This window comes from Bos mutus, chromosome 28 (assembly GCF_027580195.1).
Source record: "Bos mutus isolate GX-2022 chromosome 28, NWIPB_WYAK_1.1, whole genome shotgun sequence".
Lineage (NCBI taxonomy): Eukaryota > Metazoa > Chordata > Mammalia > Artiodactyla > Bovidae > Bos > Bos mutus.
The window spans coordinates 16143026-16156388 of NC_091644.1; the positions used below are offsets into that span (position 1 = coordinate 16143026).

The 13363-nt window shown below is 42.5% G+C and overlaps 1 protein-coding gene across 8 annotated transcripts in view; it reads left to right on the forward strand.

Annotated features, from left to right (window-relative positions):
• The window catches only part of USP54 (ubiquitin specific peptidase 54), a 131240-nt gene that overhangs the window by 96739 nt on the left and 21138 nt on the right, over window positions 1-13363 (forward strand). For 6 of the 8 annotated variants that reach the window (XM_070364722.1, XM_070364720.1, XM_070364725.1 and 3 more), the window contains 8 exons: window positions 744-875; window positions 1046-1426; window positions 1698-1926; window positions 2834-2967; window positions 5714-5881; window positions 8328-8447; window positions 9365-9560; window positions 11369-12756. In XM_070364722.1, coding sequence (XP_070220823.1) covers window positions 744-875; window positions 1046-1426; window positions 1698-1926; window positions 2834-2967; window positions 5714-5881; window positions 8328-8447; window positions 9365-9560; window positions 11369-12756 — 2748 coding nt within the window. The remainder of the gene's footprint in view (window positions 1-743; window positions 876-1045; window positions 1427-1697; window positions 1927-2833; window positions 2968-5713; window positions 5882-8327; window positions 8448-9364; window positions 9561-11368; window positions 12757-13363) is intronic. The other 2 variants (XM_070364724.1, XM_070364726.1) reach the window with 1 other exon arrangement.

The following is a 13363-nucleotide window of genomic DNA, read 5'->3' on the forward strand; positions in this document are numbered from 1 at the left end:
TACGTACATACAGTATGTACGTTTACGTACTGTGGTCATGAAATGTGGCAAGTTACATAAAAGAGCCCAGATCTCCCGGGTTTCCCAGAGATAAGTATTGAGGAACTATGAAATGTAATCTCTGGGTGAAGTCAAATTTGGTAAGACTTGGGTTATGGCTGGGAATGATTTGAATTATTCAAAGTTCAAATGTCCTTTGGGATGATTCCCAGACCCAATTCTTAACACATGTTTAGAATTGGGTCTTAAAGCCATACATAGTCAGAGCTTTTGTGGGCAAAGCCTAGGGCCCCCTGGGATAATACCAGATGTAACAGAAATTAGCCTTCACTTAATTTGTGTTGTTAAATAAATAGAAGGAAAACTCTGTCTTCTTTTGATGAGAATGAAAATATATTGATACATGACATTCTTATAAAATCTTTAAAACGTTTGCTTTTTACAGACTACCAAGTGATATATCCTTCTGGGTCACCAGAAAGGATTATGAGGGAGACTGAGACTGGTCATTGCTCAGGAGACACTGTAAATTTGGAAATTCCTGATAAATACTTGAGCTTAAAGCCTTTGTCTACTGAGAGATTCCTGCTGCACTTAAATCAAATACATAGTTTTGGCCTCTGCAGCTTCTGATCCCCTAAGTTTGGTGACGCTGCCAGGAATCCCAAAGGGAGAGTAGGTTCTCAAATGGATGGAGGTCAGTCTCAGATACCAACTTACCCTCATTTCCTTGTTTTCTTCAGGACACCTGACTGATAGTGAATGTAATCAGAAACTCCCATCCAAGAAAGGGTCATTGATAGAGCGCAAGAGGAGCTCTGGCCGGGTCAGGAGGAAAGGCGATGAGTCTCAGGCCTCAGGGTACCACAGTGAAGGCAAGCCCCCTGCAGAGCTTCTCTTTCTTTCTTTCCTCTGTCTCGCTTTTGTCACACTTCAGCCTGTGGCTTCTTCTCTCTGCTCAAAGGCCTTTCTTTCTCGACTCTGGGGTCTGGGTATCCATGATGGCTTTAAACGTTTACAGTTGTTTCATTCTTTGTGTTTTTAGGAGAAACACTGAAAGAGAAGCAGGCTCCTAGGAATGCCTCCAAATCATCCAGCAGCACCAACAGGCTAAGGGATTTTAAAGAGACAGTCAGCAATATGATCCATAACAGACCATCCCTGGCTTCTCAGACCACCCTAGGACCTCCTTGTGTAGGGAAGGGAGGAGAACAGACGGACAAAAAACCTCCTCGGAGCCTGCCTTTACACTCTCGTGACTGGGAAGTAGAGAGTACCAGCAGCGAGTCAAAATCCAGTTCTTCTAGCAAATATCGTCCAACATGGAGACCCAAACGGGAGTCTCTGAATATTGACAGTATCTTTAGTAAGGACAAAAGGAAGCACAGTGGCTATACCCAGCTTAGCCCCTTTTCTGAAGATTCAGGTGAGAAGATAATTAGGGAAGAATTGAGCTTTTGAATAAAGTTGATTTTTATATATATATATATATATGTATATATATAAAGCCTGGGTTTTCTGGTAGACTTGGCAAGTACATTTTTACCTTGAAGGGTAAAAATTTTACCCTCATGAGTGGCCTACTGTGGATGTGAGCTCAATGAATGAGTTACTAGAGGGAGGGGTTAGTTGTGTCTTGTTTTGAGGCAGATGCTAAATCTACCTCCCTTTCCACACTTGTCCTTTGATTGGTATAGCAAAAGAATTTACACCAGATGAGTCAAGCAAGCCGCCTGCTTATGACATTAAAACTGGACCAAGCCCCCAGTACAAGATCTGGGGCCCAGCACGGCCAGGCTGTCACTTTTTAGAGCAACACCCTCGCCTCATCCAGCGAATGGAATCTGGCTACGAGAGCAGTGAGAGGAACAGCAGCAGCCCTGTCAGCCTGGATGCAGCCCTGCCTGAGAGCTCAAGTGTCTGCAGGTATTGTTTGGCCTTTGAATAGCTGTATTGTTCCTCACAGAATGTAAGCCACCAAGAGGCTCTTAACTCACACAAGTAAAGCGATGCACTGTGTTGTCCTGGTGTGGGCAAGCAAACTGTGCTCTATCAATTTCTGTGGCAACAGCACCCTCTGCTGGGGGAAGAAGCAAAGGCATTTGAGAAAGGGGAGACAACTTTTTTAAAGTGTTATATTCAAAATAACTGGCAAACTTTTAATGAAAGAATGAGTTAGTGAATTGAAACTTGTATACGATCAGAGAGAAAATCCAATTTTTGTTTATTCCTGCCTTTTATTTTACTATTTTTATTTTTAGGTTCACCAGGGAGTCTGTCTTATGAAGCCAATGATATTCATCATTCCATAAGATAACAATGACAGTTTAATAGTGGTCATTGCACCTTGTCCATAAAACCCATTTGCTTTATATATTTCAGATCTCCATACATTGTTTTTTTACTGAGTTGCCTCAGAGACAAGTTTGCTAACAGTATAGTTGCTTTGAAAGGAGGGAATCATCTACAAGATTGATAAACTGTATCATCATACTTTCCCACTGCTCTTACCTGACCTCAGAACCTGTTCAGTTTTACACATGCAAAGATTCTATAAAAGTGTGGGAAAGAGGAAGGCAGTGTATATGAGAACATCTGTTTATTAATTCATTAAAGAAATTTTGTGCCAGACACACACAAAACGTGAATGAGGTGCGATAAGATGGGGGAACGAATGGGTGTTTCGATATTCAGAAATAGTTTAGCAGATATTTTAATGTTAGTTTGGTGCTTTGGGGTTTTGTTGTTGCTTTTGGAGGGAATTTGGTCCTATGACTGTTGCTGTTTACCAGCGTTCTGATGCTTTCCCTCGCCTCTGGTTTCTGTTTTGAAGGGATCCAAGTGCTAAGAGGTCAGCAGGATTGGCCCCTTCCTGGCGTCACATCCCCAAGTCTCACAGCAGCAGCATCCTGGAGGCAGACTCTGCCGTGTCCAGGAGTGGCTGGATGAAGAACCAGCCCCTTTCAGGTAAGTGGAGGGACACTGGGTTTGGAGAGCTGGATTTCACTGCTAGTTCTGTCTGGAAAACAGCCTAACCTGAGCACATTTGAAATGAGAGGGCAGTTGCACTTTGTTTCACCAGGACGTGAACGTGAAGGCGATTGATCCGCTCTCTCTCCAGGTTTATCTTTTTCGTTGTTGTTCTGTCACAGCTCACTTGCTTGCTCCTTTCCTTCTGGTGGAAGCAAGAAGGAACAGAAATACGGTGAACAGTGTCAGGAGCACCTGCTTTCCTCAGAAGAATACGTCCTGGGGCTTTCCTCGGTGTAGAGGCATCCTCTTGGGAATGGACTTTTTATTGTTTATTTCTCTGAATTGAGATAACAAGGGGGACATGTAGACTATAGACAAAATTGGGAAATGAGCAGGTCAGAGCTACCCTTACCCCTGCCTCTCTATCCTGCCTAGTATCCCTGCTTGGTTTTTCCTTCTTGAACGTGCCTGTGTCCCTCCTTCTCCAAAGAAGCTCTAAAGAGATGATCTGACTCTTTCACACTAGATGTATGTGACTGGAAATGCCTGAAAATGTGCTTTCTTTAAGAGAAGCTAGTATTTTCACAAGTCAAAGCTTAAAGATAAAGGAATATTGGAATTTTAGGCATCATACACCAAGCATAGAGATTTGAGGTAGTCATAGATTTTATATCCTATTTACATTCTTCTCACAACACACATATATACTTAGAGTGCATATTCAAATAAGCAAAATAAATAGATCCCTACTTAGAGCAGAAAATCGAGGTAACAACTATATAGTCTCCCCAAGATGGAGACTTTTTGTGATTTTTGAGGGAAGATAATATGTATTCAGTATTGTTTAGTCAGCTGAGGATTTCTGGGATCCGCTTGTCTAACTTAGAAATCAACCTTCTATGAAAGATGTGTTTCATCATCCCCCTTTTTTTCTGGTATGTTAGATGAATCGGGAGTCGCATGTGTGGGCAGAAGTTTAATTATGGTCTGATTTAATGAACATCTGAATATAGATTTGTGGCCAGCTCACTAGGGAGATGAGGACAGAATGCTACACGGAAAACTGTAGAGATGAGTCCAGGAACTTTACTGGTTTGACAGCCAGTTCTCTTAATGACCACGGAACGTTCCTAGAGGTGGCTGGAAGTGTGATATGCAGCAGAAATAAAAAGGTCTGAACTCTTTCAGGTATGAGTGACGGGCATGGACTGCTAACATCTGGCAAAGCAGAACAATGCATGTAGGGGCAGATAATCTCTGAAATTCTGGGCTAGAGTAGGTTACAGTTAGAAACCCATGGAAGAAATTTATTCTTCCTAATGAAATTATAGGTTTAGTTTATTTCCCACATTTTGTCTCATATTGACTAACATAGTTTTGAGATACCTGTGCTCTTACTTTAGCCTGTTCTCCCTTCTCTTTTAACAGCCAGTAGCTTTTCAGCACACTAAAGACTGAATCTTATGACTTCACTGATAGCCCTAATTCTAGACTAGCTGTATAGAACTCACCAACTGGATTCCTCAACTTGTAAAAGATATTTGGCAAGGAGTTAGAATAAATTCCTTATATACTACACTACACTACCATCCTCCTTGTATAGTAAACTCTATTTTTTTTATCTGGTGACTGATCACCCTTTTAAAAAATTACAGAGGTTAACACAAGTCCAACAGTTTGGTAACCTGCCCTGTGCCTCTTGAGTTTGAAGGAACCAGTGTTACCATTATGGTATATATCTTTCTACATCTCTTTCTATGCTTTGTATTCTATGTACAAGTATAATGATAAGTTTATTGTAGTTGTTGTTTAGTTGCTAAGTTGTGTCCAACTCTTTTGCGACCCCATGGACTATAGCCCACTAGGCTCCTCTGGCCATGGAATTTCCCAGGCAAGAATACTGGAGTGGATTGCCATTTCCTTCTCCAGGGGATCTTTTTGACCCAGGGATCGAACCCACATCTCCTGCATTGGCAGGTGGCTTCTTTAGCACTGACCCACCTGGACCCCTAAATAAATTTATTACTACCATTTGAAAATAAATAAAAGAAAGTTATACTGTAGATATTATTATATCACTTAGCTTTTCACTTAATATATCGTGGTTATCCTTTTAGATCTATTTGATTCCATCTGTGAACACTGATAAAATTAAGGTTTACTACTATGGATATTTTACAAACTCATTTGGAAGGTGGTGGAAATTAAGGGAGAGAAATTGACTTGCTTGAAACTTCCTGGTGAATCAGTGGCAGTAGAGAATGCTCCTTAATAGTTAAAAGCTTGGATTATGAATTTAAGCTATTTGACTTTAATTCAGCTTTACCATTTGCCATCTTTGTTATTTTGGGGAAGTTATTTATTGTCTTTGTGACTCAGTTTCTTCATTCTTAAAATGTGGGCAATAATAGTATCTACCTCACATACTGTTGAGAGGATTACATGAAATAATACAGGTAAAAGTGCTTGCAACTATGCCGGTCGCATAGTAAATGCTCAACAAATGTGGCCGTGTTGTTATTTTTGTTATAAAGTGCTCAATAAATATCACTCTTATTATTATTATTCATGCCCCAGGTCTCATCCTGAATCTGATATGGAAAACACTATCCAAATTTGCATTCCAAACTGAAGCCAAGAGTTCCAAAGAAAAAGCAGTGTGGTGACCATGAATATAGCAGGTGCTTAGTCTTGGTTATGGGAAAGTGGCGATTTCTCTTCTCCCTTGCTTGTATTCCAGGTGGGGAGATATCTTCCAAAACTGAACTGGATGAATTGCAGGAAGAAGTGGCCAGAAGGGCACAGGAACAGGAACTTCGAAGGAAACGAGAGAAGGAATTAGAGGCAGCTAAAGGGTTTAACCCTCATCCCAGCCGCTTCATGGACTTGGATGAACTGCAGAATCAGGGTAATTGTTGTGAGCATTAGGTTCTGGGTGATGGGGACAGAGAGAGGGGGAAGGAAAAAGGTATTTGAGCTCATAAATTCTGTCTTTTCTTTAGCAGAGTTTTATTTTTATCTTAATTAAGCCATTTCAGTGAGAACTAAAGTAGGAGGCAACAAGCCAGTTGGTTAGAGACAGGCGCTGATTTGGGGCCTGTTAAAAGCTTGTAGATTGGAGATAGTATATTGTTCATGGAAAGTATTTCTGATGAGCAGCTATAGAAGGTGTAAATTAAACTACTGACAGTTCAGAAACAGCAGAAAAAGGCAATGAGTGAACCTCACTGACTGTGAGGGGAATTCTTGCTCAGCAGAAAAATGCCCTTGAGATTTCCTACCTGGAGCTTCAGGAAAGTAGATCTACCAAGGAGGTTCTAAGAACAAGAGGCTGACTGCCTTTTCATCCTCTGATGGTTCATTTTCCAATCTCACACAGTTGTCCTGGCCTTTATTTCAGCTGCTCTGGCTGCCCCAGATTAGTTACTGTTTTTTTCTTCGATTGCTCTAAGATGTCATTTTACACCAGCAGAGACTAGCCTTCAAAATAAGAGTTTAAAAAGGCTGAGGTGTCTATTTTAAATAGGCCCTGAAATCTATATCTCTGTTTGTCTATGAAATAAATTTACTGTTCAGAACCTCCAGCCAGATACAGCAGATTGTGCTGAAGCAGTGTAAAGAGCAGGAGCCTGGGCTGTTTTGGGTGGCTGCTTTCTCTTGCTCACTTCTTTCTTCTTATCAACACTCAGAGAAACTTCCTGGGCTTTTTGGGGGGCCCCTTTTCTCCTCTAATTCTACTGTCTTTTGATTCAAGGCCATTGTTGCCTTACACTTCCCAGAATATTGTATTTGTCTCCAAATTAGCTTACCTTTCCTAATTTCTTAGATATCCCTCTACTTAGATAGCTTTTTCTGATTTTTTTTCCTTAAGCTGTATCACATTGGGGTCTCAGGTTTATGTTGCTTCTGAAAGAGGGGTCTTGTCATCTTCCTCCCTTGCCCTTCTCCCCGCTCTGTCAGTTGGGTAGTGCGTCAGAGTTGAGAATGGGTCCCTCTGGTTGTATTTCACTGTCAGTGCTCCAGATGTTTTGGTTTAGCATCTCCTGGAAGAGCAAGGAATGGGGTGCTAAGAATTCGGGAGGATAAGAATTAAAATTTAGTACAATGATTGGCCAGCTGTAGTTTTCCTATGTCTCTGTAGAGAACATTTTTTAATTGCTGTAGCCACCACCTCTGATTATAAAGGTTGCATAGATTCAGTTGATTTCAGATATAATGAGAAAATGTCAAGCCTGTGTACCCCCTACCCCAGGAACCATAACTCTAGAGGTGGAGTAGAACCCAAATGCTACTTCCACTGTCTTCCCATTATTCTCCAAAAGTTATTAGTGAGTTAGGGAGTGAATGATAGGGGTATGGAAGAGCTTTTCTTACCATGCCCAGCTGGAGTTTAATGGAGGATGGGGATATTATGGGAGAAATAATATGATTTTTTTTTTCTTGTGAGCTTGTAAAACTCCCCATTAATTCCAATCACAGATGAAGTTACATTACAGCTGACTACTGATTTATGGTTATGAGTGAGTAAAAGGCAGTGGGATACATAAACCTGAGGATTTACACTTGCAGTAGTTTGCCACTTTTTATCTGGCACTGCTCTTCGACTCCTGTACCTGCTTTGGCACATATTCACTTTTGGGGAGAAGGCAACATTTCATGGTCACTATGTGGGAAGGTGACTCTCTTATGGTAGGTTTGGTGAGCAAGGGCAGGATAGAAGTAAATACTTAGCTGTGCTAATGAAAGGTATGTGTGTGCAAACCAAGAATAAAGATGGTTCCACTGACTTGGTAGGTGTATTGAAGTTAGGAACTGTAGAACACCTGTGCCCAAGAGGAGTACTGATTTTCCAGGTGTGGGTGGTATAGAGAGGACTACGAATTAGTACAGGAAAGAAGTGTTACACATGGCTGTCCACAGAGTCATGAAGCCACTTTGCCTTAACACAGCAGTGGAGGTCTCAGGGGAGATCTGGGGTTCTGGACACACACTGTCAAGATGTATCTTGTTACAGTCTTGTGGGGAAGCAGGTCATTTCCAGGCAGAAGAACTCACCCTTCTATTATAGACAGTACTTTGTTCTTTCTTGAGGGCTGTCCTAAGAGGTCTTGGAGTTGAAATATGTGGTGGGCAATGACATGCCCGTCTTTCATGGCTTTGGTAAGGTCTCAGTTAAGGCAAAGAAAAGTGGATGTCCTACAAGTTTCAGGGAATTCTTATTAGCAATGGTCAGTTGGAGTAAAGGTGTACCAGACGCTCAGCACTGAGGATTTATGTGCACCGAAGGGAAACAACAGTACATATGAAAAGTTGGAACAGGTTGTTATGAAAATGAAAAGTGCTGGCCCTTTCAGGGAGGAGTGACGGCTTTGAGAGGTCCCTGCAAGAGGCAGATTCAGTGTTTGAAGAGTCGCTGCATCTGGAGCAGAAGGGAGACTGTGCTGCCGCTTTGGCTCTCTGTAACGAAGCTATCTGTAAGTAACTCTAACCGCTATGGCTATGGCACTTTTGACTAACTTCATGACAGTAATTCACTCAGATAGGATAAAAAGAGCTTTTAGGTTTCGTTACTCTCACTCCCCCAAACTGAGGCCCTTTAGCTATCTTTTCCTTTCAGATTCCTAAATGTGCTGGGCACTGTCACTGTGGCCTGTGGATATTTACTGGAAAAATCTCAGCGGGAGTCTACAAATGAACTATCCAGCCATACCTATCTTCTAATCCCCAAATAAAGTTAGGTCTCAGAGGCGAGGTTAGTCTGCTCTTGGCGCTAGTTACTGACTAGCGTGGTGGAGCTGAGGGCAGGAAGAAATGAATAAATTGGCTGTGACTTCCTAGGCCTGTGACTTCTTACCGCATATTTGATTCTTTATGTTTCTCCCCTGCCTTCCTGGTATGCTGCACCATAGGGTTACAGCAAGGGACTAAGAATTTGTATCTGGTTCTTAAATATGACCCACAAGAAGCTGTGTTCTATAAAGACAGATGCAGGTTTGGATCTTAGTTCTGCTGTTGGCTGTCAGGAAGGGGGAGTTGGGAGCAGAGAATGGAGACCAGAATTGGACAGGTCAGTTGCAAAGGACAATGAGAGTGGTAACATCTGAGATGGAAGCACCAATTTATCTTCTTGACTCATTTTAGTTTAGCTTTCTGTTTGTTTGATTTTTAAATTTGAATTAACCTGTTTGGCCTCCATGGCTTCCATGAATGTTCCTTACAGCCAGAGGCAGCTCTGTGCCCTGGATACCATATGCATGGTCCATGCCTTGTAGTTCTGCTGCATATTTTCAGTTTTACTGCCTAACTTTGCTCATTTTTGGTTGAATTTTATTTTTTATTTTTGTTTGTATTTTTGTGTTCTGTTTCTGCTATATTTTCTTTTGCATTTTAGCTAAACTAAGACTTGCCCTGCATGGTGCCAGCTCTAGCACGCACAGCAGAGCCCTAGTCGATAAGAAGTTGCAAATCAGTATTCGAAAAGCACGGAGCCTGCAGGATCGCATGCAGCAGCAGCAATCATCTCAGCCGCCGTCGCAGCCCTCAACCTGCCTCCCCTCACAGGGAGGAGCCCTTCCTCAGCCAACAAGGTAGTGCCTGGGAACCACTGTAGTTTATGGACGCCAGGGGAGGAAGTGACCTTGGGTGCTCCATAGCCAGCTCTCATTGTCTTGGCGACTCCAGGGAGAGAGAAGAGTCCTCTGAAAAGATTTCTTCTCTCAGGTCAGATATACAAAGAAAAGCTCATCCCACTGCTGGTCCTTCTCTTAACAGTTCCTAGAAAGATACAGAAAGTATAGCATCATAAATAGGCCACTTGTCCGTATTTCCTGTGGGTGAGTTTGTCTCTGGACTTGTGTAACAGCATGATTATTAAATTGGTACATGTTATGATCTTAGACATGGCAATCTGAGTTGCATTTCACTTTGCAGTAGAAACCATGTGATTTATTTGCGGATTTCAGTGTCTCCTGTCCCTTAAGGAAGCAGAGAAAGCAGTCTTCCTTGCTCTGACTGAACGATTGCGAGGAGACACAAAGATTCCCTTTGTTTTACTTCCCTATGGTCAGGAATAGGAAAAAAGTCCCCATGGTCATTAGTATAGTTCCCACATTTTAGCCCTTGAAACTGGCTGTTACTTAGAATAGATAGAATTAAGTAAGAATTAATGTTGGCTGTTAATAAGCCTGAGTAGTTTTCAGAATATAAATGTTATAAAGGAAGCTAACATTTTTTGAATATTTGCCCAGGCAGTAAGGTAAATAAATACTTTCATGTTTTATTTTACCTATCTCGCAATAACCTTAGGAGACAGGGATTACTATTTAGCAATGGTTTATAAATAAGGAAACTCAGGCTCAGAGAGGATTAACTAAGTATGATACCCAGGATTACTCAGTTAGTAAGTGGTAGAAGCATGGAATTTCAAATCCAGGTCTTTTGGACTCCATTAGGTTTCCCTTATAAGTAATATATTCTTCACAGTGTTATAAGGGTAATAGAATTAATATATCCACAAAAGTTTATAGTATATTATCATTGAAATTTAATGCTCCTAGCTAGGATCTTCCGTTTTCTTCTTTTCTCCTATTGTTTACTCTACTAGTTGAATGCTGATTTGAGAATCTGATCAGAGATATATTTGAATGTAAGCAATTGAGGGAGCTAAACTCTTTTCAGAAATCTTAAGGCCACTTGATATATGTGAGTAATTAAGGTTATATCTAAGTGCTTCTAATGAGATTTTCAGATCAGAAATATAAAACAATTAGTAAGAAACCAATTAAATGCATTTAATCCCTACTCCCACTCCCAGATCTCAAGAGAGTCACCATTTGTTACTCTGGGGAAGCGTCTCAGTGAATAAACACGATCAAATCCAGATTATAAGAATACACTTGAAATGGTTGATCTTTCTATTAATGCCAGGAGCCCAAGTCATCCTGTACTCTGTAAATATGGCCTTCTGGTTCTTTTGGCTGATCTGCCTCTCAGGACCCTAGGTATGAGTGATCTCTAGGCTTTGCTTACCTTTTCTTGTCATCTGCATGTGGGACTAGAAATATTTGGTTTTGAATTTTTAAGTAGAGGATGATTGGAATGGGACTTTACAGGTAATGAAGAATATTGGCAAGAGCTTTGCTTACTATTACTGTGTACAACTTTGATGAGGATATTTAATAAAGAGAATTAATATTACCCGTTACTTGGGTATGAGCTGACCACATGCCTTCTCTTGTGAACCTCCAATCTGTTGACTCTACTTATGCTTGTCTTTCTATTTCTTTTCACATTCCCTCTGTGAATAGCTAGAAATGGGAACCAGATGAACAGTTCTTTTTGTAAGTAATCTTGTCAATTAAGACAGCTTATGACTGGCTCTCTTTATTTATTTCAGTGAACAGCCTATCCCGCTCCAAGTATTGTTAAGCCAGGAGGCCCAACTGGAACCCTACACGAATACGGAGTTTGGGGCCAGTACTTTCATTTACTCACCTGCTTCCTGCCATGAGCCACACTCGCCATTATTCCCAGAGTCATCCGCCCTGTCTGCTCCACAGCACAATTCCCCCAGTGGGTCTGCCTCGAACCTTCTTACTTCTGTTGAGGTGGACAGTATTGACCCCTCTGTGTTCCACAGGCAGGGCTTACCTAAAACACCAGGGAGACCTGAGAAGAGTTCTCATCATGGTTGGGAATCAGAGGATGAGCTGCAAAGCTGCAGGGGTGAAAGCAGCAGCTGCGCCAGGTCCCCCCAACGAGAAGGAAGAGACACTGATCGAGAACAGCTATTCCGAGAAAAGAGGGATCCTGCTGACTCGTCCCAGGTGATGCCTTGGCCACAGCCAATTGGAATAATAGCCACCTCTGAGAGAGGAGAGGCACACAGTCTAGGCTGTGGTCCTTCAAATTCAGCAGCTCAGCCTAGCCTTTCTCTGTACAGGGCCTGCCACCCCGTAAAACCTGCTCCTTCCTCATCTGTGCTTCACTCCTCTAATACTGTACAGAAAACTAACCAATGCCTCCAAACCCAAAACTTCAAAATTCCATTGACTTCAAATATGGATCGAGGCAGCGAGGAGCCCTCTATGCCAGAGTTTCCTACCACCAAGGGGCTTGTCCGCTCTTTGGCAGAGCAGTTCCAGAGGATGCACGGAGCCTCCACCAGGGATGGTACAGGTGCCCAGGATAGAAGTTTGCCAAACAGTCTAAGGAAGGACTCTCCACCTTCCGACCGTAAGCCTCCTTTCCCACAGAGTCAAGGGAAAGGCCACTGGTCTTGGGCAAAACAACAACCCTCTTTGGATGGTAGGAACAAACTGCCTTCCTGGGAAGAGCCTGCTAATCATCCTTCTCTTGCCACGAACTCTGGGCCGCCTAATGGTGAAGCTTCTAGGGGAGGACAGCCCAGGTTGGCAGAGTCAGGTATTTACCACGGGAAACCGTCTCAAGTGAGAGATGCTGGGCCTAAGGAGCTGGGCAGCAGTGTCGACTCGGGGACTTCCTTGCCTTTGGATTCTTGGGTGAATGTCACAAGGCTCTGTGATTCTCAGCTTAAACATGGGGTCCCTGGGCCAGGAATGAAGTCCTCCCCTCATGATTCCCATACCTGTGTAACCTATCCAGAAAGAAACCACATCATTTTGCATCCACATTGGAACCAGGACACAGAGCAGGAGACCTCAGAATTGGAGTCTCTCTACCAAGCCAGTCTTCAGGTTTCCCAATCTGGCTGTTCTGGATGTGGGCAGCAGGAAGTAGCCTGGAACCCTCTGAGCCAAACAGGTAAGAATGCAACCAGGGGCAGGAGGTGTGGGGGACATAGAAAAGCTGAAGGCAGGAGGATAAGATCAGAAGGGGGGATGGTGTTCTATCTAAATAATATCCTCAGCTTAGGTGGCAGCAGCAGAATTTCTGACTTTATAACGACTTCATGATAAGAGCTAGACATTTTCCTGGCTAGAGAAGAGAATGGGGGCAGAATCATCACTCACAGGCTAGTTCCCTCCTTCTAAAGAAAGAGACCAATGACTGTATGTCCAGGGCGGCTGCAGCATATATGCTAAGGAGTGGTTCTTGGGCCTTTGAGAGTGATTCAGCACGAGACAGGGGAGGCTGAGTGGGTAAGTCATCCTTCAATGGCTTAGGAACTGAACTGATGGCAAGATCCAGCTTGCGACAAGGATGTCCACACTGAGCCAGGTCTCCAGTGTAGCATTTCCAGATTGTACTGAACCAGTTATATCAAGACCTTCCCTCATCCATTCTGGAACTACCAGGTTTAGAATTTTCAAGGAGGTAAGCTTGTAGGGTACCTGTTACTGACTCTTTGTGAGATTATATTGTGTGAAGAGTGAAGTCTAATGTTAAATGCAAAGCATGCACATAGTTC